Genomic DNA, 26,029 nt, shown 5'->3' with positions numbered 1-26,029 from the left:
GGAGTCAAAAATTGTGGTTCATTGAAGATTTTCATTACATCCAATAAGTTTAATGGAGGGGGCTAACAGCTGGATGTAGAGTATACAGACATTTAAAACTGTGGGATTCTCTTATAAAATATTATAATATATAGAAGATATATATATCAGATCTTAACGTCAAAGATTGAATTGTAATATGGGTCATTCCTCCTTCATTGTTTTCTTATAAATTTCAAAGAGAACAAAGCCGAAGAGAAAGAGAGAGAAAGAAAGAAAAAAATTGTATGACATAAAATCTAAATTGAAGAATTTGAAGGAAAAAAAAAAAATTTTTTTTCTTCTTTATTTCTAAACCATCCGTTGAACGTCACTGCTTTCAACAAAATTCATCAACGAAAAAAAAAACTTTGCATACCACATTCTTAAACTTGCTCACGTTAAAAAGAATATATTCTACCTACTTCCACTTTGAAACTCATCTACGAATAATCTCAATCAATCAATCAATTAACCAATCATTTTTGCTGGAGTTGAAACTGGGTTTATTGTGTATATATAAAAAGAATAAGAAGGGTGATATTATCAGGAAATTAAATTAGAGTTTTAGGACAAGCTTCAAAGAAAAAAAAAAACAAGGATCACATTTCATAAACACACATATATATATATATAATCAAGAAACCATGTCAACGTATCGAAAAACATATAAGAATCAACTGAAACGATTCAATAATGGTAACAATAGTAATAGCACATCTACTGAATTGACAAATTTAGTTGAAATGTTCCCAGATTGGGAAGCAGATGAATTACAAGGTTTGTTGTCGGAGAATGATAACTCATTAGAAATTGTGATCGACTTGATAGTTAATAATAAAGTATCCAAATGGGAACCAATTAAGAAGGAAAAACACAAGAAGAAAGAACATAAAGACGACACAACCGATTCGGTGACTGGTAATGCCAATGGTGCATCAAATTCTGGATCTTCAAATTCTACCACAGCTTCAGGAGATAGAAGGCTCAACAATAAGGCTAAAGCTTCCACTTCTTCGAGACCTCCAAAGAGACAACAACATCCTAATGCAGCTCATAAGAAGAATGAAAAGACAGAAAGATCAAAGGCTTCAACTGTCTCCACTACTACAACAAGTGCAACTAGTTCGGTGACTAAGGAATCGGTCCCACCTTCAAATTCTTGGGCAGCAGCTTTATCTAACGATAAACCAAAGAAACAAGAAACCAAATCTGAAGCATCGGAAAGCATACCAAGCAGTAACGACGGTGGTGATGCTGAAACTGTGCCAGAAGTTGAACAGGCTGAGACATTAGAAGAATCTCATCAAGAACCAGAAAATGTTGAGGAACCAATTGAATCTGTTTCAGAACAATCACAACCAGAAAACACAAAACCAGTGTTGAAACTGGCAGCTATTCCAGAACCAAAACAAGGTTCATGGGCGTCAGCCATTGCACCAAAGACTAAACCAAAACCAAAGACAGTTAGTAAACCAGTGCCACAACCAGAAGAATCAAAACCAGAAGAGCATATTCCAGTGCAAGAAGAAGCTCAGCCAGTTGAAAGTATTTTAGAAGATAAACCTGCAGTTGAAGCTGTTCAACCTGTTCAACCACCTGTTGAAGATGAACCAGTGGAAGCACCAGCTGCGTCTTCTGTTGCTGCTGTTGCAGATGCTTCATTCTCTGAACCAACTGCTTCCTCAATTATAGATCAACAACCACAAGTTGTGTTGCCAACTACTCAACAACAAGTTGATTCTGTGGGTATTTCATTCGGATCATTGTCAGTTGATGCAGGTGAACCAAAGGAAGCAGCAGAAGTCATACAAGATGAGACTATTTCTGAACAAGTTCAACCAGAACAACAACAACAATCTCAACAACAGCCATTACAAGAACAACAACGTTATGGATTATACAACCAACAACCAACCCAACAAAGATATCAACAAAACAATTATCAACAACAAGGTCAATACTCCAAGCAACAGCAACAACAACAACAACAACAAACAAGTCAACCAACACAACAACAACAACAATACGATTACTATGGTCAATATCAACAACAACAATATCCTCAACAAACAGCTCAACCAGGTGCTCAATTTGGTGGTTATCCAGGATTCGACTATAATGCTTACAACCAACAAGCTTTTGCTGCTGCTGCTGCTGCCTCTCCAGCTGCTAGTCATGTTGCTACAATTGGTGGTGGTGTAGGAGGTTACAATCAATATGCCCAACAAGCCAATTCTGCTGATTCTACCCAAAGTCCAATCGTCAATCAATCTACATTACAACAACAACAAGCTGCTGTATTGGCTGCTCAACAACAGCAACAACAATTGCCAACTCCATTTGGTTATCCAGCTTACTACAATTATTACTACAATAATCCATATTTTAATGCTGGTGGCTTAGGTTCAACTGGATTCAGTGCTCCACAGCAAGGAACTCAACAAGGAACTCAACAACAACAATCCCAACAAAGTGGACAACAACAACAACAAGTTTCTTCTGCCAACCAGCAAGGATCTGTTTCAAGTAATAGTTTTGGTGCTCAACAACAATACTACAATCCGAATCAATTTAATAGTAGATATCCTGGTTATTCTTATCCTCCTCAACAACAAAATCAACAATCATCTCAACATACTTCGGGTCAATCACAACAAGGAGCTCAAACTACATCTGATGGTGCTTCTGATGGTCAACAAACCTCACAACAAGGACAATCATCTCAACAACCACAACAACAGCAGCAGCAGCATGCACAACCTGTTCCTCAACAGCACATGATGCCACAATATGGTGCTTACCAACAGTACCCACAATATGGGTATCAAGATTCTAACCAGTACCGTGGTGGCTGGTACTAATAAAGAGGTCAGGGGTTACGATCTGATGAGATAAAAGAAGATGTCATGTCATGTCATGTGAGAGGGTGGACGTTTTTTGTAAGAAAATGAGAGAGAAAAAAAAAATAAAGATATGAAGGTAAATATTATTTGTTCTTATATTATATTATATATAATTGTGTGTATTTAAATTTTAACAATTTGCGGTATCATTTGTGTTAAAGAACCTAAAAACTTATGAATTTTGTAGATATTGGTCATTACGATGTTAGTAATGAGTTGTTGATGTTTTATTTGATTGTTATTTTTGAATGAAAATTATTGCAAAAAAATAATAATAAGATGTGCTTTTAAGGAGAGTATGGGTATAATAGTTGGTAGTTCTTGAAACTGGAATAATCGAGATTTGTCAAGTTATTTTTGGATACAATTTGGCAGTTATATCAGGTAGTCATAGCAGTTTTCAATTTGTATATTTGATGTACAACTATGACAAATCACTTTTATAGAAAACACGGCTATAGTTGAAAATCTGCATAGATAAGGTTGGAATTGCCAATTATACCTATTTAGCTCAGTTCAGTTTATAATAATAGAAAATAATAATTGATCTTGACTAGATCTAGATAAGATGGATTAGTGATTTAATTTTGGTCAACTCTCGTAATTTAGACCACTCTGTTTATACATTCATATTAAGCTCATTCATGGTTATATCTTGATTCTTAAGAAGCATCTTTTATAGGGTTGTTGTTGTTGCACTGTAAAAGAAAAAAAATAAAACAATAGAGAGATCTATCAAAATAACTGTGACGCACGTGATTAGATTAAAGTATAACAGAATAAATATTGTTTGTAAATTTTCTTAGTGGTGGTGGCGAGTCCACTTTTTTTCTTTTGTTGTTGTTGTTGAGGATTAATAATAGAAGAAAATAGAATGTTAGTTATTACTGCTGGTGCTGGAATAATTAACTAATTAGGACAATATACAAGCTATTCTACTGCTACTTTTGGCTATGCTGTCGTGTAAACATGCACAAATTTGTGCAGAAACCCACGATAGCAATTTTATTGTGTTGTTATTGTTGTTGTTGTTGTACTAAATTTTTTTCTTTTCAGTGGTGGTGGTGGTGGTTTAGTTAGTTGTCCATAGAAAATCCCTCACCTAAATAAATTATTTATAGGTACTAAAGTAATTCCCACCATACAATTTTTTTTGTATTTCTCTCTTACACTTTTTTTTTTTTCCTTTACTTTTACCAATAGTATATTCTTCCCATACTAAACAAACCACATACATATTATTATTAAAGTATGTATATAGATTAAATTTATTAACAACCAAAAAGAAAGTGAGAACTTGAAAATTTTACAACCAACAACAAGACAACACAATTATTACTACAATGAATACAAACGAAGATAATAACTCAATTGACTTTGAACAGATTGTCCGGGAAAATTTTTTGAGAAGGGGAGGGGGGAAAGGAAACAACGTTTATTCAACCATGTTTTAACAACCTTTTTACCACCCATACAAATATGATTAGAGAGTGAATCACATGAGTGAGAGTGAGAGAAAACAATAGGTTGCAAAAAAAAAAAATTTCAATACTTTATTTTGGTCAATAGTTGAACTACAATTGAATTGATTGGATTTTGAAGCTGGGATTGGTTTTGGAAATATAGAGGGTCAATTCAAAATTTTTGTTGAAAATCGGTGAAATTCCATTTTCACCAAAAATTTAGAGAGAAAAAAATTTTGCCCTTACAAAAAATTCCCCCCCCCCCCTATTAAAAGAAGAGTACTGTTTTTTTTTTAGTGAGAAGAGGAGAGAGAGAAGAAAAAGAATGAGAAAATTAATGACAAGAGAAAAAATCAACTCAACACACACGCACACGGACACACAGACAGGAATACACACTTTTAATTTGCTAACATTTTTTTTCCTGCTCCTTTGCACGACCAGTTTTTCTACATTTAGGCGTGTTTTGTATGGGAGAATTTCAGTGAGAATGTGCGATTAGAGTGTTAATATACAGGAAAACGCGTACTTTTTGTTTTTTTCTGTTGTCTAAATTTGTTTGTTGGTTTGTTTATATTTTCATGGACTCAAGTTTACACCAAAGAAGAAAATAAGTGAGAGAGTGAGTGAGAGAAAAAACTCAAGTATATATCAGTTGAATATTACGCTTGTTTTTTTTTTTATTTGCTTTCCACCTTTTTTTTTTTACTTTCTTTCTTTTTGTTTTTATTTATTTTGTTTTTTGTTTTTTTATTATTTTAACTTACTAACTAATAATTAATTAAAAAGTTTATTACAATGGCTCCAGGTGAAAGAAAGAAGTCCTCTAGAAAGAAGAAGGATCCAGATGCTCCAAAAAGATCCTTATCTGCTTATATGTTTTTCGCTAATGAAAACAGAGATATTGTTAGAGCTGAAAACCCAGGTATCTCTTTTGGTCAAGTTGGTAAATTATTAGGTGAAAAATGGAAGGCTTTAAACAGTGAAGATAAATTACCTTACGAAAACAAGGCTGAAGCTGATAAAAAGAGATATGAAAAAGAAAAGGCTGAATACGCTAAAAAGAATTCCGCCTAAGTTCAATAAAGAGTTTTAAAAATTAAGAAGAGCATTGAAATTGAAATTTGAAATTTAAATTTTGAGATTGTTGCTTTGAAAGTTATTGTTGTATATTATTGATTTTTCTTATTCTTTTCTTTTGATTATCTTTTATTGAATTATTACTTGTTTTCTTATATTGTTTCACTTTAGTTTTACACAGTCTTTTGTTTTTGCTAGATGTTTTTTCAATATCGATTCTTATATTGAATAGTGTTGATATTGATGTTCAAGCAAGACTCTCTTTTTTATCTATTAGTATTATTTTGAATATATTGTTTTGTATTTTATTTTACTGTTGTTTTTTTAATGTAGTAAGTTGCTCTTAGATGCAATTTATTGTTTGTTTATACGCTCCATGGTGTTTTATTATTGTTTTGGGTGAGATCTTGTTGAATGTTGCAAACCGTTGATAATTTAATAATTATTTCGCGGAAAAACTACCACAATTATTAATTTCCTGATAGCATGTATCTTTGGGTGTACAAAAGTTTGTTAATAAAATCCAACAAAACAACAAGATTTTAATGATACTAGCCAGTTTTGAAACTGTTTCTTAATCACACACAGATCAGACTAGATACAAATTTGAAAACATCACTTTAACTAAAGACACGCTACCAAATTTAAATAAACTTCAACAACGTCCACTTTCGTTTCCCTCGTTGTTTGTGTTTGGTCACAATCAACCAATCTCCTTATGTACATAAAAGTACGTGCACTTTTTACCAAAAAAAAATCCACAAATATGTTTCGGCACCATAGAACCCGTGCTGTGGTTGTTGCTGCCGTTGTTGCTGAAATGTTTAAATTTGATTGTGACTAAAAGATTATTCATACTATAACTTTCTTTCTTCCTTTTCTCCAACTACAGCATACAAGACAAACCAGAATAAGAATAGAATGTCATTGCCAGAACCATATTACAACGATGATAAAAGCTCATTTGCGTATCCGACTGTTCGCAAACGTTGGCCAACCATTATTGATGGAGCAATTGAAGATGTCCAACAAACTATTGAGAATCACCAAGAGGAAGCATCAATTGGTCACAAAATAATTCAACAATTATTAAACACCAAAGAAGATTTTGTTAATGATGCTATTGTTAGACCATTCACTGATGAAGAAATAACAATCAATCCTCATTTGAAACATTATAATGAATCATTGGAAAATTTAAACAAAATCAAACCAGTTACTTGGCAAACTGGACCATGGTTATATTTAGAATGTTACTTGTATCAATATATCAATAATTTTTTCATTGTAAATACCAATGAATTTTGGAATCATTATGATGTTTTCCAAAATTTAAAAGATAAAACTTTTAAACAATCGGAATTGGGGGTTTTAGAATTATGTAAACGTTATGAAACATTATCCAAACAATTGGATCAAGCTAATGATGAAGTTTTACATTTATTATTTAAAGAATTTATTGATATTTCTTTATGGGGTAATGCAACTGATTTGTCTTTATTGGCAGGAAATGTTACTTTAGAAGATATTAAATCGGTTCAAGGAGCAGAAGTACGTAAAAAGAATGAAGAAAAAATATTAGTCAATGATTTATCGCAAGCTTGGAAACAATTACACAATGATGGTAATGACTCCGGAACCAAACGAGTGGATATTGTATTAGATAATTCTGGATTTGAATTATTTGCTGATTTGATTTTGACATTGTTTTTATTGGATTCTAAACTTGTTCAAGAAGTTCATTTACATTGTAAAGAGATTCCATGGTTTGTTAGTGATACTATGCCTAAAGATTTCCAAGATTTACTCAATCAATTGGTTGACCCTGAATTTTATCCACAAATACATTCAGATGAACCTAGTTCTATCAAATTAGTTCATGATAAGATTCAACATTATTATGACAAACATGCCCTTATTATTAATCATGATCCATTTTGGACATTGGACTATAATTATTGGTATATTCCTAAATTTGACTCATTATATTCAGAACTTCAACATTCCAATTTGATTATATTTAAAGGTGATTTGAATTATCGTAAATTAACTGGTGATTTACAATGGCCTAAAACTACTCCTTTTAAAACTGCCATACAGGAATTATCAACTTCAAATTTACCAGTTTTATCCTTGCGTACTTGTAAAGCTGATGTTGTTGTTGGATTACCTGAAGGAGTAAATGAAAAATTGATTAAAGAATATGAAAATATGGGTAATGAAAATGGTCAACTTTGGAGTAGTTCCGGTAAATGGGCAGTTATTTCATTCAACAAATAGATATACATACATAGAAATATATTATATAAACTTATGTATAGATAGATCAAAATAGATATTACCTTTTTTAGTTATTACTTTTCTGTGTTACATCTCACCAGCCTTTCTAGAATTACAAGCAACAATTTTAAATTTATCAACATTCAATTCCAAATCACCACTATCTTTATCTTTATCACCACCACCACTATCTTTTGAGGATACATCATTTAATTTAATAATGACATTTTTAATTATAAATGTCCAAACATCATCACAAAATCGATAAGTATCTAAATCACCTTTAAATATTAATTTTGATTTCCCCACGATATTTTCATTTTTCAAATTTTCAGCAATTATTCTATCAAAATTAATTAATATTCTATTAGCTAATTGAGGTTGAATTTTTTCATCAGATATTAATGTATCTAATGCATCCATTAATGTTACTCCAATGGTTGATCTTCTATATAATTCATAATATGCTGGTGCTGACATGATGAGTGAAAAGGATGATACTATATTAAGAAAAAACAGGGATATAATTGTTTTGGAGAAATTCAAATAAAGGGTAACGAGGGGGAGGAGAGGGGGATAGGAGAATTAGTGATATGAATAGTCAAATGAATAAAGTTAAAACTATTGTAAAGTAATTGAAAGAAACTGTCCTTTTTGATATTACTAATTCATTGATTGACTTTTTTTTTGCTTTGCCTTGATTTTAACATTATCACCTTAACAATATTTTCCAATATTGTCACTCACACGACTACACACTTTCATTTCTTTTAAATTGAAGATTTTCACATCCATCATTTCCATCAACTTTTTGCCTCCATCTGTTTACACCAAGAGTATATATATCCATCAATTTTGGTTGCATTAATTATATCTTCCCCCTCCTCTCCCCTTCATTAATTATGGAACAATTGACAGTAGCAGAAAGATACAAATTAGCTATACAACAATATGACAATTTACAAAATATATCTGAAAGACAAGACTCGGTGTCGTATCAAAAACGATTAACGAAACTTATTTCTGAATTTAAATTAATTTTACAATTAGTGGAACAATTATCATTATTTAGTGATAATGAACAAATAGAAGAAATATCTACTAAATATATTCCATTTTTAAATTTATGGTATTATATTGGTGAATTATATACTAAATTATTAATGAAAGATGATGATGATTGTGATGGTGATGATGGTAATATTATTATTAATTTAAATTATAAATTTGAAAATTTAAAATTGGGTCAAAGATTTATATTCACATATTTAGAAAATTTAATGAATTACGATGATATTTTAACATTGGAACAATCTAAAAAATTAAAGATTTTACTCAAAGGTGAATCATATCAATTAAATCCTATGAATAAACGTCAAGAAAAAATTGATAATTATAAATTAGAACAAGAATTATTGAAAAAATTATCAATTCTTAATCAAGAAGATCAAAAAGAGGAGGATATTAATAAATTTGATGAAGAAATTATAAGGACAATTTATTTAGATCAATTGAAATATTTTATTTTAAAATCGTTTAATTTATTAGAATCGATAAATATGGAATTACAAGTTTTACAACATCGTCCAACAAATGATGATCTCAATTCTTCTTCGTCTACATCTTCCAACAGATTAGAAACCCAAGATTCAAGATCGAAAAACAAGAGTAAAAAAAATGGTGGTGGTGGTGATGGTGGTGACGACGACGACGACGATGATTATGGATTTACGACAAAATTAGAATCAATACCAAAAATATCATATCAAGTTTCTGATTTAATAAATAAACAAGGGAAGATTTTACAACCATTTACAATCACTTCTCAACGACAAAAATTAAAGGAAAAAGTATTTGGTACGGGTCAAATACTACCTTCTATGACAGTTGAAGAATATTTGGATTATGAATTAGCTAATGGGAAAATGTTAAAAGATGAAGTTAAAGATAATAATCCAGCAAATAAAGATGATAATGATAGTGATACTGAAGATTCTGAAGCTGAAGAAGAAAAAAGACGATGGGATGATTGGAAAGATGAAAATCCTAAAGGTGCTGGTAATATGAAAGCTAATATTGGTTAAATAAATAGTTACATTATATAATTTATTATTCTTATTATATTTAAAATCAGTCCTATGTAAACATTGATACATCTTCATCTAAATTTTTCAACCATTCTAAGTATTCCAATTTTAAATCATTCAAAGATACGATTGATCTTCTTCTTGTTGTTGTTGTCTCTTTATAGCTATTTGTCTTTAAAAACCATTGATCTTGATTATTTTCAAAACTTTTTAATAAATTCAAAATTATCATATAAATTTCAAGGATTTTCAATTTTACTTTCCTTTCCACATCACCAGTAGGATTTTCTATTCTAAATCGAGTAATGAATTCATATAAAGCTTCAATTGCACCTCTTTTATCACCCAATTCTAGCGTCTTATTGTTGTTGACCACCGCCACCATACAACCAAATAATCTCCATGAATACAAATATTGATAAACTCGTAAAGATTGTGATAAATTGGAATCTTGGGCAACTTTAACAATTATTGAATCAATTAATGAAAAATGTTGTCCATAAAAATCATCATCATTATTATTTGGTGGGAATATGATATCTAATTTCAGTTGAAAAATTATTTTCGTAATAAATTTTGTCATTAAATTTTTGAAATTAGTCGAAAGAGTTAAATTTTTTAAACATTTGGTGGTAATATCATAATTTGAAACTGGTAAGGATAATTCAAATAAATTCAAATAAAATTCTTCTCTGATGGTAATGTCAGATTCATTTTCAATGGCTAAAGTTTCAAAATCAGATGCAATTTCAATAAAACAATGTTCTTCTTGTTGTGATTTGTTATCATTAGTTTTGATTTGCGATTGAACCAATTTTGATAATCCATGGAAATATTGAGATTTGGAAGGGTTAGATAACAATGCCTCTATAAATTTCTGCAAGTTGACATCTTGGTTCAAATTTTTAATTTTATTTTCAGTAAAATTTTGGAAATTAGAATAATCATTGAAAATCTTGTAAAAAAACTTTACATCATTATTGAACAAATATATCAAACCAACCAAAAGTTTCTCCACCTTATTCTCTTGATTAAGCTTGGTTAAAAATTTTTTTTGCAAAAAAAAGTACTCTTTATTGTTGATCAATTCAATAACCACATCAACTAAATAGTCATCAGGTAAGACATTATTATAAAAATATTCATAGCCATCATTTAGCTGTAATGACTCAATTAATCGTTTTAATTGAGAATGAGTAGCCACAACTGATGACCAAAAAATAGAATTTTGCACTTGGCCCATATTCTTAGTTTCAACTTCTCCCTTATTCAAACATGTGGTGAAAACTACTTCCATGACATCATATTGTACCAAAGTTGCACGAATTTGGTTGACAAATTCAACTATTTGATCATTGGTTTCACATGTAAGAAATAACACCACCAAATCTAATAACAATGTTTTATGTGTCTCCATAATGTTCTTGAATATCATCACGGTAGATATTTTGTGAAAAGCACCGAGTTCTTTACTTGAAATGGAATTTGCATCGACGATTAATTCAAACCCAGAGCTACCAATTAACGATTTCACTATTTCAACAATCCCAGGAATCTGTTCTAAATCTTTTAGAATTGTCTGTATTTCATCAGTAGATATTTTTCCTTCAATGTGTTTTGTGAATAAATTTGTTATGTCATTTGCCGAAATTTTTCTCAATTGAAGTAATTCTTCATGCAATTTATGATAACTTTTACGTGATATAAAAGTTTCAAATTTATTGAAAATCAGCATTAATTTCCCATCAGCACTATTCAATTTCTGATTAGCAAAAGATTCAAAAAAAGCAGATTTACGGAATATACCATGACCATTAACATTCAAAGTTAAAACTTGATTATCGAAAACTGACAATGACAATGTTTCTTGACTCAAATTTTTAAATTCTTCACATAAAGATTGCAATTTAAACCAATAATTTTTAATGGTACCTGATTCTGCTTTTGAATTGATTGTATCTATAGCCAATTGTCGAATTGACTGAGATGTCACCACCATGTCATTATCTATTTCCCAATGTTGACTTAATATTTTAATTGATGTCAAAACAATTAACGAGTCGTAATTCCCAGAATCAAATATTCTATCCATATAATATTCAGCGTCATGATAAGCAGATATATTTTCGTCAATTTCAAACCCATTAGGATGGGAAATTTCAATTGATAAAATTGCACCATTAACTGGGTTTATAGTATATTCCACCAAAATTGAAGATGTATTGGATTTCCATAAAATATAGTATTTGAGCTGAGATGTTCCGAATCCTACAACTTCATAATCTTGAATAAACCAAATAGTGTTTTGGAAATTGGATTCATGATAAAACACATCAGAGGAAAACAATAATGAATTAGGGAGTTCTGGTTGGAAAGAAAGATCTGACAAATCATGCAAATTTGAACTTTCTAATTCAAATGATTTGAATACAAACATACTCTTTGATGAATCTCCTGATTTGGTATTGATAAACAATGTTATAATAGTTTTCCCATCTTCTTGTTCATAAGATTTTAAATACTTGCTAGGAATAGTGGGTAACCATGTATTGTCATCTGAAGCAATTGTCAATGAAGACAAGTTCTGGTGACCATCAAGATTCCAAAGTTTCAACACTTTGTTGACAGATAAAGTAATCACCACACCACTACCACCAATCTGTAAAGCATCAACAATTGAATTAGACGAAACCCCATCTAAAACAACATCTTTCTGTTTCCCACTACCGAAAAAACCTAAAAATGGTATTAATGTACCTTGTTCTTGGAAATTAAACACATTAATTTCACCCAATTCCTCATCTCTTTTGAAATGTAGCAATCCTCCATCTTTCAAAGAAACAATTAAATTCAAATTATCCAAACATTTCAACAAAAATGGTGAAGATCTTAGTTCAAATGAATAAGGAACAGAAATATACCCCCATTCTTCAAAATTATCTAAAGTGAGTTGTTGACCACCTAAAATGAATCTATCAATGGCAATTTTTAACGTAATAAACAAATAATTTTGATCAATTAAATCAATCAAAATATGATCTTGATGATAATAAAATGTAATACAATTGGTTGAAATGGTTGAATGAGGTAAATCTATAATCAAATTTTGAAATTGGAAACCAATACTACTCAGTTGAAATTCCATTGGTGTTAAAACAATGGTTTTCATATCATTGTAAACGGAGATTGAAACTGCCGGGACAATTGATTGTTTAGGTAAATTGATGATCTTACCTGTAGTAGCTATTTTCTTATGGAATTCATTGTTGGGAGTTGTAGATTTCTTAGGGTTGTGATTGTCGATGGTTGGATAATTTAAAGGTAATTTTACATTTTGATTGACCAAACTATCTTTATATCCCGTCAAAGGTGTAAATGAATAAGATACATCCATGATATCACCTAACTTAATTCAATCTTTTTAATAACAAAAACAAACTAATGAATGATCGATGAAGATTGAATAGATTTGTGAATAAAGGAGTCTTTGCTTTTTTTTTTTTTCTTTTTCCTTATTCAATTCCAATGTTGTTTTGCTTTTATGATTTTGGCAAACCATTTGAAAATTTTTTTTCTTTACTATTTGACATTGATGGAGAAAGTTTCTTACAAAACAAGAACAGCCCACTACCACCACCAACAACAACTACCAGCTATCAACTATCAACTATCAACTATCAAGCTGACCTTATTCTAACACCCTATCCAATCCAATAGAACCCTTCTTAACCGTCATGTCCTCTGTAGTATATTATAAATTTTTGCATCAGAAGAATAAAAGTGTTATACATTTTGATGGAACCTCCATAAGTGTATTTGATTTGAAAAAAGAGATCATTTTACAAAACCAATTGGGTTCAGGTCAAGATTTCAATTTGAGATTATATCATTCTGAACAACCCGATCAAGAATATGAATTGGATCAAGATGTAATACCTCGATCGAGTTATGTATTAGCTAAAAGATCTCCAGCATTTGTCAAACTGGGTAAATATAATAATGCTCTGAGATATATAACTGGTAAACCAAGAATAAATCGAAAGGCAATTACTTCGACTGTTGGACATAATTCAAATTCAAATCCTTTAGTGTCAGCACAACTTCAACAACAACAACAACAGCAATTGGATGAGAATGCCACTGAAGAAGATAGAATTAAATTGATGTTTCAAAACCAATCGAATGCTTGGGAACAAACACAAGAAGATTTAGCTCATCATAAAATGGTGTTCAATAAACCCACAGCATCAAGTACGGCGAATAAACAAGATGATCATCCACCTCCAGGTTATATTTGTTATAGATGTGGGAAAAAGGATCATTGGATTAAGAATTGTCCTACAAACAATGATCCAAATTTTGAAGGTAAAAAAATTATGAGAACAACTGGTATTCCGAAATCTTATTTGAAAACCATTTCCAGAGAAGAAGTCGAAAGTAAAGCAAATACATTAACTACAAATGATAATGGTGATGTTGTTGATAGTGAAGGTAATGTGATATTAATTACTGATGATGGTGATTATGCCATTGCCATGGCTGATTCCAAAACATGGCAAAATTATCAAGAAAAATTGCAAAATGCTGCTTTAAAATCAAAGAGAGAATACGAACTGAAATTAGTTGCGGAAATTGAAAAGGATAATAAATGGGAATTTTTGGATCCATTGGCCAATACTAAAGCGGTTTTAACATCACCAATTGTCATGACACCATGTTGTACTGATAGTTCCAAACTACAAAACTTGAAGAATTTCAATTATAATCAACCTGAACTAGAAAGAGTTTTAATTGATAATGACTTTCATTGTCCTAATTGTGGTAAAGCTGATGTGTTTCTTGATTCAGTTATTCCCAATAAGGATTTAGAAGAGAAATTAAAAGAATATGTATCGTCAAAAGAAAAAGAACTTAACATAAAAGATCCAAGTAAACGTACAGCAGCAGAAATGACGGCTGATGATAATAATGATCCTCATCATTCAGGAGAACCTGATGCTAAAAAACAAAAAATTGTTCCTAATACTGTCCAACCAGGAATGTTCCCAGTTGGTGTTATGCCACCACCACCACCACCAATGCCATTTGCCTTACCACCAGGACTTCAAATTCCTCCACCTGGATTTGGAATGGTGCCACCTCCCAATTTTATGCCACCAACCCAAGGACAACAATTTAATAATAATAATAATAATAATAATAGTAATAATCAGTTTAATCAGCCCAAATAGTATGTATAGTTATTAGATCTAATAGCCCTAACTAAAAGAAATGCGAATTCTTACCCAGCATAAAAGTTAAATTTTTGTAATTTGTACACGCACATCAATAATAGAGGCAGAGGAAAAATTTTCTTCTTGTCTCTTCTCTCTTCTCTCCTTTCCATTCGTCAAGTATAAATTACATAAAAAATTTTTTCAACTCTTTCATGTCTAACTTCTTTTCTTTCTTCTTTAATCAATTTATACCACACACACACACACACACATATATATATATATATATAATTGTATGTTTTAAATTAATTCTTAGCAATTGAAACATTGAGATTATATTCAAAAGAGAAGAAATTGAGGATGAATACGAATAATCATTTAAACTAGAGTCTGTGACTTTTAATCGGGAATGATCAGAAAATTATTTTATGCATGGCTTTCTGACAAATTTCTTTTCTTCTTATACTTGTTTAATTTCAATGTTATGGAAATACGGAGAATATATTTTTACTAACTTCAATATCAGATAATGTATGTTCATCAATATTATACTTTTTTTCTTTCTTTCTTTCTTGCTGTTGTTCAAAAAAAATTTTTTTTTATGTTTTCAATGATGATTTAACAAAAACAAAGCTGGAATTACTGGCTGAAATCTAATGATTGATAAAGTTTTTGCACCAATACGCTCCTGATTTTTTTCTAAAAAAAAATATTTGATTAAACAATAAATAAATAAAAGAGATAGAGAGAGAAATAACCCAATTAACTATTTGAAGAAGTATATTTACTAACATTTCGATTCAAGTGTATGTCAATAACATATAATACATATAATATTTCTTGGGGGATAGTTTCCTTTTATTGATTAGGATGAATTATCGCACTGGGCACTGAATATATATTTTATGAGTGACAATGCATTTTAGGTGGGCCTCAGAAACCCACTGTAACTGATTTATACAAATAAACTAATCCAATAATTGAATGAATAATATTTATTAGGGGAATAATGTACTAACTTACATTTAAAGTGTATGTATTTCATATATGGGATTCCCCCCAAATATCTATATATATATTTATATGAATATATATATATATGTGAAAAATTAGATGTGATGATTTTACTAGATGACGAGTCAGAACCTCGGGTTTCCCGTTGATGACAAACTTTTATTTAATTACCATTCATGCATTTCTGATCTAAGTCAATTTTATTGTTGTTTTATTTTTTTCCAAATTGAAATTGTTATACTAACTAAACTAATAAAGGGGGAAGACAATAGATTTATAAATCAGGATTTTAGTGGGTCTTCAATAGTCATTATTTGAAATGAAATGAAATAAAAAAAAAAAAAAACAAAATTTTTAAAATATGATGAAATTATCCTCACAATTTTTTTTGACAAGCATATGTCTGAATTAATGAAGATATATAAAGTATATTGTCTGATTTTTTAAATTGTTTTTTTTTTAAAAAAAAAAATAGAAAAAGATGATTTATATTGAAGATTTCCAATAAAAACCGATTCTAGTTGTTTTTCGTATATATATATATATATATATGTTTGGTTTTAAGGAGACATAATTAAGTGGTTTTTTCTATGTTTATGATGATTATACCACATTTTTTCACGACGGTCTACTGTTGTTTAGGGACTGTTAATTCCTAAATATTGATGATAAATCAGGCCTTGACCGGCCGTGGTTCCTGATATAGCATAGAAAATCATTTTTTTATATGTTTATGTTTATTATGTAAATAGTGTGTCTCTTGCAATAGAATATTCTGTTTAAAATACATTCATTATTTGAAGAATCTAAGTAATAATTTACTGACTGACCCCAACAAGAATAAAAAAATAAGGATGCCATAGACCTGATCTAATTATTTCACTTTTCTTTACCCTGTGACTACTTCAACTCTTTCTGTTTCTGCATATTGTTTTGAGTGTCATCGTTGTCTTTGGTTCAATTCAATTGGAACCCCCCGATGATTCGTGTAAATAGGCCCAATTTTTATTCCTTTCAAAACATTTTGGTGGAAGAGGAGTGGAAAAAAAAAAGAAAAAAAAAAAAAAAATTATTTGCTTACAAAAAATTTATTCTACTACATTCATTCCTTTCTTTTGCAAATTGCCTTAAGGATTGTTTTGTTAATAAGGATATGAATTAAGCCTGAAGGGGGGGGTTGGAGAGAGAAGATAATTTAAGAGTATGTGATACAATTTTGTTTCATATTATATATATATATATATATATTTATTGTGATGATACTATACCAATTTCATCTTTCCATTGAGTTTTTCCAAAAAAAAAGACTATGAAAAGAACTTCACTAAAATTCGATTTGCATGTCAGTCTGATTTTCAAGAAATATATATATATATAACATATATGGTTTCAAATTATTCATAATAGAATACTAACTTTCAAAAAGATTTTTGAAGATTTTTTCCCAGTACTAGTATTTTTCTCCAACCATTATAAAAGAAATCACGGGTATTAATTCCAATCAGGCTGTTTTTATCATGTTGTTGTACTTGTTTTTATGTATAGAATCCAACCTCTCATTATATTATTGCCGTATTATAGCTTCTATTCTTATACGGGCATGAGATTGTAGTAACTACTATGTTTAGTATATAGAACATCTTTCTTAACTCATTATAGGAATTGACATTAAACTACTTGATGTCTTTATGTATGGCAATATTTTGATGCCGTTTAAAATTGAATTTCCAAATGTAGTAGTTGATCCCGCCTTTTGAGGATACATTTGCAAAGGGAGAGAGAAGGCGAGTCATATTTCCAATTCCAATTCCATTGTCGTTTTTGTATTTTTTTTTTTTTAGAGTTTTAATGATTTTCGAAGATGCGATTAATTCTTTCAAAGGAAATTATAAACTCTTTCAAATTTCAAGATAAAGATAAAAGTGTGGAGTTTCCCCCCCCCCTTAAGTAATACACTCTCTACTTTGTTTATATCAAATTATGCATTTACCTAATTTAACAAACATAAAAGAGTCATCATCTAATAAAGCTTTCAAAAGAAACCCTTCAGAGAACCCACCATCTTATAATGAATCAATATCTCAAGTATCATCTCCAATATCATTAACCCCTGTTTCTTCAGCATCAAGAGTACCCACACTTTCCAATTCCAATTCCAATTCTAAGGCAAGATCGTCAAAAGCGTCTACTAAAAAAAAGAATGTTCCTTATAAACCATCAGCTGAACAACAACGACAAATAAATATATTGGGGGGTTCTTCTACTACTACAACCCCCATAGCTGAACTTTCTACAGTTTCTAGTCATTCACAAACAGAATATTTCGATGTTTTACCATCATTTCAAATGTTTCAAAGTATACTTAAACGAGATGATCGTCAATTTCAAGAAGATTTATCCAGTTTACCACCAGGGTATGGAGATGTGACAAATTCATCACCGACTCCTCCTCCTCTTCCTCCTCCTCCTGCTCGTTCTGCACCTACTTTATCACCTTCGAGTTCAAGAGATCATACTATAGATGAAGCTATTCAAAGATTAAATGAATATGGATTAGCTCAAGAACGAGATGAAATGAATAATGATGAATATTTATTTGAAGAACATAATAATGATCCCCATAATAACACTAATAACACTTTGCTGCCGGTTGGATCAAGTGTTAATGCCAATGTACATAATCAAAATATTGAAGTGACTCAAGATGATACCTATGGTCATTCACCATTAGATAATATTGATAAATTACATAAACTACCTCATTCCCCCATAGATATACAAATCTATGTCACAAAACAAATCCCTCAACCCAATGTCAATAATGATTTAGAAACAAGATTAAAAGAATATACTAGTGGAGATTTTGTCAATGGTTATATAACTGTGATTAATAATTCTCATGAACCAATTGAATTTGGATTATTTACTGTTTCTTTAGAAGGAACAATAAAATCTGTGGAAAGAAATCCTCATGCCATGGGGTTAACGCATAAATTTCTGAAAATATTAATGAAGAAATTTTTAAAAATGTATGATTTAAATGCTTCTTATGGATATGTTCAAGTTCCTAATAGTGCTGGGATTCAATATGAACCATTTTCTCATGATACTTCGGATGGTTCAGTCATTGGTTTACCTACTGATCGATTATTACAACCCAATATAAAGTATAAGAAATTTTTCACTTTTAAATTCCCTCATAGATTATTAGATAATGCTTGTATAAATTCATTATTACCCCATTTATTACCACCACCATCAATGGGGATAGATCGAACATGTTTTTATAATCGTGGTGAAGCAATACAACTCAATAAAGCATTAGGATATGGATTTTTAAATGTTAGAGGGACACCAATGTTGACTAAAGATTATAGTTTTGATGATTTGAGTATTTCTTATACTATAGAAGCAAAATTCATTGATAGATTAAATTCTACTGAACCTATATCTCATGATGAAATTAATAATACTGATAATAATAATAATGCAGCAGCAGAATATGTCATTTCGAAAAGTTCTCAGTATTTCCTTCGATTTATTCCTGATTTAAAAGAGCAAGTACAATATTGTAAACGATTTCAAATTGGTGGATATCCTGTTAATGGAATTGGTGGCAAATTTATGCAACAGTATTTACATAAACTTACTTGGAAAGATATTAAATTGAAAAATCTTGATGTTGAAAAAGAAATTGATGAAAAATTGTTACATATGGAATTAAGTCCTCAAGAAGTGAAAAATAAAAGTTTAATCATCAATAACACAGAACATCCTCCCACCAATAATATTAGGTTGGAACAACATTTTAAACCACTTTCAAGTGAATTGGAAAAAAATATTATTAGCAACAAAATACCTACAGAAATATTTGGTAAAAAGAAAAAAATGATTTTATCATCATTAGTTAAAATTGGTGAACTGAAATTATCAGTTATAATACCTGATAAAATCATTCCTTATGCATCACCAAGATTATTAATGAAATATAACAATGGTACTCAACAACAACAACAACAAAAACAACAACAACAAGATTCAGATCTAGATAATAATAATAATAATAATAATAATAATAATAATAATAATACATCATCTTCTACTTCTTCTTCTTCATTATCACTTCGACCAGTTTTAAGTCATATGGATGAAATTTATAATCGAGATGAAGAAGATATAATTGATTCTGTGAATTTAAAACTTGAATTCATAACTACCGATAACAATAATATTCGTGCCCCTGAGATTCAATCCATTGATGTTAATATTATATTTTGGTCATATAGTACTGATTATCCAATTCCATTTGAAATTGGTTATGATTTTTTTTATACTAATGAACAAAATCAAGATGAAATTATTAAGGATCCTGTGGAAATAACAAGAAATAATTTACAAATTTTAAAAGATCAAGTATCTAATTATATTTCATTTGTTAAAGATAATAAAATTTCATTAAGTCGTGATGCATTTTTATATTTAAAATCAATTAAATCTTTAGGTGTGAAAAAAGATACCATAAAGGATTATTTTCAAATCGTGACCGATAATAATTTATTGAATCGTGAAGGTAGTTGGAAAGTTGAACAATTGAGTAATAGTACTAGTACTAGTAATAGTAATAGTAATACTAGCAACAACAGTAACAACAACAACAACAACAACAATAGTAAGAGTTTCCGATATACTAAAAATTTGACTATTCCATTGACTATATTAAATAAAAATAATGTCAATTTATTACCAAGTTTCCAAAGTTGTCTTGTTGGTAGATTATATTGTTTACAGATTATGGTACGTTATAAAGGTACTAATAATGATCAAAATGAATTTGCTGATAATATAGTTAAACTAGATGTACCAATATTAGTAGGATAAATAAAGAATCAATAACCATGGCACGTGAATATGAAAAGGTAGGGGCTAATATAAGTGTAAGTGTAGTGTATAAATTACAAAACAAAAAAGGCTGTTGTTATTAAGATGAGTCAACTGTGTAAGAAATGAGCCTCAAAAATCCCAATGCGGTAATTTTGAAAGAAAAATTTTCTATTAACCGCCCTTCCAGTCATTTTCCTTCATCATCAACGAAAAATTTTTCTTTTAATTATCCCCATTTTTTCCCACTTTCTTTTACTTCTTTTACTTGTTCTTTTTATATTTATTGACTAATTACTAAAGCTTTCCTTTTCCAATGCTTTCTGCTACTAAGAGATATTTAGCAACTGCTGCTGCTGCTGCTGCTACTAATACCACCACCACTAGCAAAGCGTTTACAAATACTACTTCACAATTAGGTAGAGCAACATTAACTATAAAAGATGGACCTGTTTTCAATGGTTATTCATTTGGTGCCAATAGAAATGTCAGTGGTGAAGCTGTTTTCACCACTTCATTAGTAGGATATCCTGAAAGTATGACTGATCCATCATATCGTGGACAAATTTTATGTTTTACTCAACCATTAATTGGTAATTATGGTGTTCCTTCAAGCACTGCTAAAGATCAATTTAATTTATTGAAATATATGGAATCACCAAAAGTTCAATGTATTGGTATAGTTGTTGCTGATGCCGCATTAGAATATAGTCATTGGACAGCAGTAGAAAGTTTACAACAATGGTGTAAACGTTCTGGTGTTGCTGCCATAACTGGAGTTGATACAAGACAATTGGTGAGTTATTTAAGAGATAAAGGTTCATCATTGGGGAGAATTACGATTGGTGAAGAATATGATGCTGATGAAGATGCGGCATTTGAAGACCCTGGTGCCATTAATTTAGTTCATAAAGTAACCACCAAGGCACCATTTCATATTGCTTGTCCACCTCAATATTCTAAAGGGATTCATATTGCTGTTTTAGATTGTGGAGCAAAAGAAAATATTTTGCGTTGTCTTGTTGAAAGAGGTGCTTCATTAACAGTTTTCCCTTATGATTATCCTATTGATAAAATTGCTAATAAATTCGATGGGATATTTATATCTAATGGTCCTGGTGATCCAACTCATTGTTCTACTACAGTAAACAATTTAAAGAAAATTATAACTAATCATCAAGATTTACCAATTTTCGGAATTTGTTTAGGTCATCAATTATTGGCATTAGCTAGTGGTGCTAAAACTATAAAATTAAAATATGGTAATAGAGCTCATAATATCCCAGCTATAGATTTGATCACGGGGAATTGTCATATTACATCACAAAATCATGGTTATGCCGTTGATGCTAATACATTATCGGAAAATTGGCAACCTTATTTCACTAATTTGAATGATTTAAGTAATGAAGGTATGATTCATAAATATCAACCAATTTTTTCAACTCAATTTCATCCAGAAGCTAAAGGTGGTCCATTAGATACATCATTTTTATTTGATAAGTTTTTCGATAATATAAATGTTTATAAAAAATCAAATGGATTGAATTTACCACCAGTTGAAAATAGTTTATTAGTTGATATTTTACCAAAAGAAAGAGTTGAATAGAGATTATCCAAGTAGATTTTAATTAAGAAAGTTTATAGAAATGAATGAAATAGATACACCAAGAAGTTAGTACTTTTATTTTCGCTGAATTTTCAACGAAATTGATTTGATTTGATTTGATTTGATTCTACATTTGTAAACTGTTATAAACTATCTTTAAAACATATAATATTACTTTTAAATATACAAAAAAAAAAAAATAAAGAATATACAAATTGATTTTAGTATATTCAATTTCATTCCTATTATAATATAAATCATAAATCTGTTAGTCGTGTTACCAGATCTCGTCGATCATGGATTTGAAAGTAATTTCAAAATGAAATTCCAATTCTGTCAGACACTAAGTCCTTCGGATTGATTTGAAAACGAGCTATTCACACCTCATTCGGAAGTTTCCATTGGATAGTCATGCTATTTGGCTTAGTAAACGCCCCGGTATCTTTTTCAACAAAATTTTAATTGAGACAAAAAAACAAAGAGGAAGAGAAAGAAGGGAGAATATATATTGTTACGATTGTAGTGCTGAGGACTGCATAGAAGGTGATTCTTCATGTTATTGTCTTTAGCGGGGATATCGGATAAGCTAGTAAACCTCCGACTGATGGTCATTGACGATCTTGAGCCAATCCAGAACCATCTTTGTCTTACCCCCCCCCCCCCCTCCCATAAGCTAGAAGTGGAGAAGACCAAATGTGGGTTCGGTGTTATCGGATTAACGTAATATAAGTATGAGTTGGAATCCCCCTCGAATTGAGCTAGGAAAGAGAACTAATGGATCTGGATTACATAATTGTACCTAAATAGTTAATATACACTACCCTCATACAGTGTTTATTACATAATAGTTGCGTTGTTTTCAAATTTATGAGAGAGAGAAGAAATATTGTCGTGTAAGTGCAAATAGCCACACCTGGATACACCCCCACTCACCCACAGACCCACGCTACTAACTACATATATATATGTAGACCTTTTAGTGGTCTCTTCTCTGTATTCTATTCAATTATACGTAGTTCCTCTTCAGTAGTTATAAGGACACACTCCAAATAAACACCTCGTCAATTTTATAGAATTTTTGGTTATTTCCGTCGTCATAGTTGAGTAACCTTTTATTTTTTATCGTAATTATTAACCTAAAATAGATTAAAAATAGGCGACAAGAGAAATCCGAATAAACTAAGTAAATCAAATGAGCCAATCAAAAGAGGAAGTTGTGATTAGAGTCATCAATATCAATAGCCATTATCTGCAGAAGAGGAGGCGTATTTCCCTCTTTTTTTTTTTTAAACGTAAACGGTTGTTGGCGGTTTTACGATAGAATTATGGGTCTGACCAAGAAATACATAGTTTTAGGTCTGACCAGTTGTGGTGTTAAGAAGGGTGTACCTTAAATTCAAATACGACGATAACAACTACAACAACAGTAACAACTGATATCGTTTATATATAAATATATATCTCTATCGTTTACACACACCTGTATTGAATAGTTTAAGAATCAAGATAGTTAAGCCAAAACTAGAGAGAGAATGAGCTATACGATGGTAACAACAACAACAACAGTAATAATTATCATTATGCATATAAACGACCGTTCACACTGAATCTTACAGCGGAACGACCAAATCTATAAGAAATCTATGGTCGTGTAAAAATGGTCAAAACAGAAATTGAGAAAAAATAGAAAACAAAACCCGGGTGATCTATTATTATTAACAATCACTAAAATTAAATAAATCATACGATGTACTTTATCGACGCAGCATTTTCTTCTTCATGAGACATATTTTTATTATTATTATTATTATCTAGTTCAATAATTATTATTGTTATACGCCATCAGATCACTCATTTCTTTTTCATAGATGTTAGGCGTTCAAAAAAAATGAAAAAAAACAAAACACCCAAGAATATCTATACGATCAATTTCTTATACATATATATATATATAGATAATTTTTCATTAATTAGTAGTAGTTCCTCTTTTTTTTTTGTTTTGTTTTTCTAACCAACCAAGCCCATAATTTATAAAAAATGGAAGTTTTGCATCAATTAACTACTAATCATACTTCAAGTTTATCTAATTTGATAAATAATCATCCAACAAGTTTTTCATCAATTTTAAAAGAAGTTGATATTACTAATCATAGTTTAACTTATATTGAAAAATTATGGGCCTCATATTATATTTATATGAATAATGATATTTTAGCTACAGGGTTATTATTTTTCATTACTCATGAATTAATGTATTTTGGTAGATGTTTACCATGGTTTATTATTGATAAAACTCCTTGGTTTAATCGTTATAAAATTCAACCAACAAAAATTCCTACTAATCAAGAACAATGGGAATGTTTTAAAACGGTTTTAAAACAACATTTTCTTGTTGAAGCTTTACCTATTTGGTTATTCCATCCAGTATGTGCTAAATTAGGTATTACTTATGATGTTCCATTCCCCAATTGGAAAATTCAAGCTATACAAATTGCCATTTTTTTCATTTGTGAAGATTTTTGGCATTTTGTATTCCATAGTTTATTTCATCAAGGTTGGTTTTATAAAAATATTCATAAAGTTCATCATAAATATGCTGCTCCATTTGGTTTAGCAGCAGAATATGCTCATCCAGTCGAAGTCATGGCCTTAGGAGTGGGGACGGTGGGGTTCCCTATTTTATATGCTTATTTGGCCACAGTTTATACTAATATGCCACCACTTCATTTATTTACATTGACAACTTGGATTGTTTTAAGATTATTCCAAGCCGTTGATTCTCATTCTGGTTATGATTTTCCTTGGTCATTAAACAAGTTCTTCCCACTTTGGGCTGGTGCTGCTCATCATGATGAACATCATCATTATTTCATTGGTAATTATGCTAGTTCTTTTACCCTTTGGGATTGGTTATTCCAAACTGAATGTGGTACTTATGCTAGAAAAAGAAGAGAAAGAAATAGTCGAGCTAGTGCTGAAAGTAAACATAAAAAAACTTTATAGATTTATGTTTTTTTAGAGAGAAAGATTATGAATAAATATATATACATATATATATGAGGGTTTTTTTTTTTTTTTGCAAGAATAAAAGATATAGAGAGAAATACAAGTAAGAATGTAGAGTTTTTAGCTATACAAACAAGGAAATACACCAAGCAATACAATACACAGCGGCATATGACCTCTGACATCTTTTTTTTGCAGCAAAATGAAATTAGGGCTATAGCCCTAACATGTGACTAAAGTGTTATGTACAGGAAATACTGAACAATTTTTTTATCATTAGGTGTAAATTGTTTTGTTAACAGTTTTTTGTATGGAAGTGTGTCGCATTAATTCTTTTTTTTTTCTTAAGCAGTGTGTGATAGACAGTGAGTGAGTGCGTGGGACTATTGTGAGAGAGAGAGTGAGAGAAGCTTCTCACACACACACACACACACACACTCACTAACCTCTAACAAACTTTTTTTGACTATAC

General features: G+C 30.3%; 11 protein-coding genes and 8 non-coding genes across 19 annotated transcripts, besides 1 other annotated feature; 17 read left to right on the top strand and 2 right to left on the bottom strand. All coding sequences in view use genetic code 12, as the record gives it.

Moving 5' to 3' along the window:
• Window positions 1-665: 665 nt before the first annotated feature.
• On the top strand, window positions 666-1,823 carry CAALFM_C401720CA (DNA damage-responsive RNA polymerase-degradation factor; the record flags this gene model as incomplete). Its single annotated transcript, XM_717601.2, has 1 exon — window positions 666-1,823. A coding segment is annotated over one exon (1,158 nt), but the record flags the coding sequence as incomplete, so codon positions are not given.
• CAALFM_C401710CA (uncharacterized protein) lies at window positions 1,795-2,223 on the top strand (the record flags this gene model as incomplete). The annotated part of the gene is made up of 1 exon (XM_717602.2): window positions 1,795-2,223. One exon carries the CDS (start codon window positions 1,795-1,797, stop codon window positions 2,221-2,223), a length of 429 nt encoding a protein of 142 aa, XP_722695.2.
• Window positions 2,224-5,185: 2,962 nt separating this feature from the next.
• Window positions 5,186-5,464, top strand: NHP6A (high-mobility group nucleosome-binding protein; the record flags this gene model as incomplete). Its single annotated transcript, XM_019475362.1, has 1 exon — window positions 5,186-5,464. One exon carries the CDS (start codon window positions 5,186-5,188, stop codon window positions 5,462-5,464), a length of 279 nt encoding a protein of 92 aa, XP_019330907.1.
• A 924-nt stretch (window positions 5,465-6,388) lies between these two features.
• On the top strand, window positions 6,389-7,747 carry HRT2 (putative methyltransferase; the record flags this gene model as incomplete). Its single annotated transcript, XM_717603.2, has 1 exon — window positions 6,389-7,747. The coding sequence occupies one exon, from the start codon at window positions 6,389-6,391 to the stop codon at window positions 7,745-7,747; it is 1,359 nt and encodes a 452-aa protein (XP_722696.2).
• An 87-nt stretch (window positions 7,748-7,834) lies between these two features.
• Window positions 7,835-8,227, bottom strand: TOA2 (transcription initiation factor IIA subunit gamma; the record flags this gene model as incomplete). Its single annotated transcript, XM_717604.2, has 1 exon — window positions 7,835-8,227. The coding sequence occupies one exon, from the start codon at window positions 8,225-8,227 to the stop codon at window positions 7,835-7,837; it is 393 nt and encodes a 130-aa protein (XP_722697.1).
• Window positions 8,228-8,649: 422 nt separating this feature from the next.
• Window positions 8,650-9,831, top strand: CAALFM_C401670CA (uncharacterized protein; the record flags this gene model as incomplete). The annotated part of the gene is made up of 1 exon (XM_717605.2): window positions 8,650-9,831. One exon carries the CDS (start codon window positions 8,650-8,652, stop codon window positions 9,829-9,831), a length of 1,182 nt encoding a protein of 393 aa, XP_722698.2.
• A 52-nt stretch (window positions 9,832-9,883) lies between these two features.
• CAALFM_C401660WA (uncharacterized protein) lies at window positions 9,884-13,228 on the bottom strand (the record flags this gene model as incomplete). The annotated part of the gene is made up of 1 exon (XM_717606.2): window positions 9,884-13,228. One exon carries the CDS (start codon window positions 13,226-13,228, stop codon window positions 9,884-9,886), a length of 3,345 nt encoding a protein of 1,114 aa, XP_722699.2.
• Window positions 13,229-13,568: 340 nt separating this feature from the next.
• On the top strand, window positions 13,569-15,065 carry CAALFM_C401650CA (cleavage polyadenylation factor subunit; the record flags this gene model as incomplete). The annotated part of the gene is made up of 1 exon (XM_717607.2): window positions 13,569-15,065. The coding sequence occupies one exon, from the start codon at window positions 13,569-13,571 to the stop codon at window positions 15,063-15,065; it is 1,497 nt and encodes a 498-aa protein (XP_722700.2).
• Window positions 15,066-15,403: 338 nt separating this feature from the next.
• CAALFM_C401640CA lies at window positions 15,404-15,496 on the top strand. Its single transcript, XR_002086404.1, has one exon. It is a non-coding gene; the product is annotated as an uncharacterized ncRNA (small nucleolar RNA).
• A 160-nt stretch (window positions 15,497-15,656) lies between these two features.
• On the top strand, window positions 15,657-15,744 carry CAALFM_C401630CA. The gene has a single exon (XR_002086403.1). It is a non-coding gene; the product is annotated as an uncharacterized ncRNA (small nucleolar RNA).
• Window positions 15,745-15,914: 170 nt separating this feature from the next.
• Window positions 15,915-16,007, top strand: CAALFM_C401620CA. Its single transcript, XR_002086402.1, has one exon. It is a non-coding gene; the product is annotated as an uncharacterized ncRNA (small nucleolar RNA).
• CAALFM_C401610CA lies at window positions 15,995-16,087 on the top strand. The gene has a single exon (XR_002086401.1). It is a non-coding gene; the product is annotated as an uncharacterized ncRNA (small nucleolar RNA).
• A 75-nt stretch (window positions 16,088-16,162) lies between these two features.
• CAALFM_C401600CA lies at window positions 16,163-16,255 on the top strand. Its single transcript, XR_002086400.1, has one exon. It is a non-coding gene; the product is annotated as an uncharacterized ncRNA (small nucleolar RNA).
• Window positions 16,256-16,422: 167 nt separating this feature from the next.
• CAALFM_C401590CA lies at window positions 16,423-16,506 on the top strand. The gene has a single exon (XR_002086399.1). It is a non-coding gene; the product is annotated as an uncharacterized ncRNA (small nucleolar RNA).
• Window positions 16,507-16,657: 151 nt separating this feature from the next.
• CAALFM_C401580CA lies at window positions 16,658-16,751 on the top strand. Its single transcript, XR_002086398.1, has one exon. It is a non-coding gene; the product is annotated as an uncharacterized ncRNA (small nucleolar RNA).
• Window positions 16,752-17,313: 562 nt separating this feature from the next.
• Window positions 17,314-17,418, top strand: CAALFM_C401570CA. The gene has a single exon (XR_002086397.1). It is a non-coding gene; the product is annotated as an uncharacterized ncRNA (small nucleolar RNA).
• A 626-nt stretch (window positions 17,419-18,044) lies between these two features.
• On the top strand, window positions 18,045-20,942 carry CAALFM_C401560CA (ubiquitin-ubiquitin ligase; the record flags this gene model as incomplete). The annotated part of the gene is made up of 1 exon (XM_717608.2): window positions 18,045-20,942. One exon carries the CDS (start codon window positions 18,045-18,047, stop codon window positions 20,940-20,942), a length of 2,898 nt encoding a protein of 965 aa, XP_722701.2.
• Window positions 20,943-21,258: 316 nt separating this feature from the next.
• Window positions 21,259-22,551, top strand: CPA1 (carbamoyl-phosphate synthase (glutamine-hydrolyzing); the record flags this gene model as incomplete). Its single annotated transcript, XM_717609.2, has 1 exon — window positions 21,259-22,551. One exon carries the CDS (start codon window positions 21,259-21,261, stop codon window positions 22,549-22,551), a length of 1,293 nt encoding a protein of 430 aa, XP_722702.1.
• A 509-nt stretch (window positions 22,552-23,060) lies between these two features.
• Window positions 23,061-23,393: a long terminal repeat ((sampi-4b) Long terminal repeat (LTR); about 324 bp long, 9 copies per genome).
• A 1,195-nt stretch (window positions 23,394-24,588) lies between these two features.
• On the top strand, window positions 24,589-25,554 carry ERG251 (Erg251p; the record flags this gene model as incomplete). Its single annotated transcript, XM_717610.1, has 1 exon — window positions 24,589-25,554. The coding sequence occupies one exon, from the start codon at window positions 24,589-24,591 to the stop codon at window positions 25,552-25,554; it is 966 nt and encodes a 321-aa protein (XP_722703.1).
• Between the last annotated feature and the right edge of the window lie 475 nt (window positions 25,555-26,029).

Source organism: Candida albicans, chromosome 4 (genome assembly GCF_000182965.3).
Source record: "Candida albicans SC5314 chromosome 4, complete sequence".
NCBI classification, from domain to species: domain Eukaryota; kingdom Fungi; phylum Ascomycota; class Pichiomycetes; order Serinales; family Debaryomycetaceae; genus Candida; species Candida albicans.
Note: the sequence above shows the minus strand (reverse complement) of the source record. Positions and strands in the feature narration are given on the sequence as shown.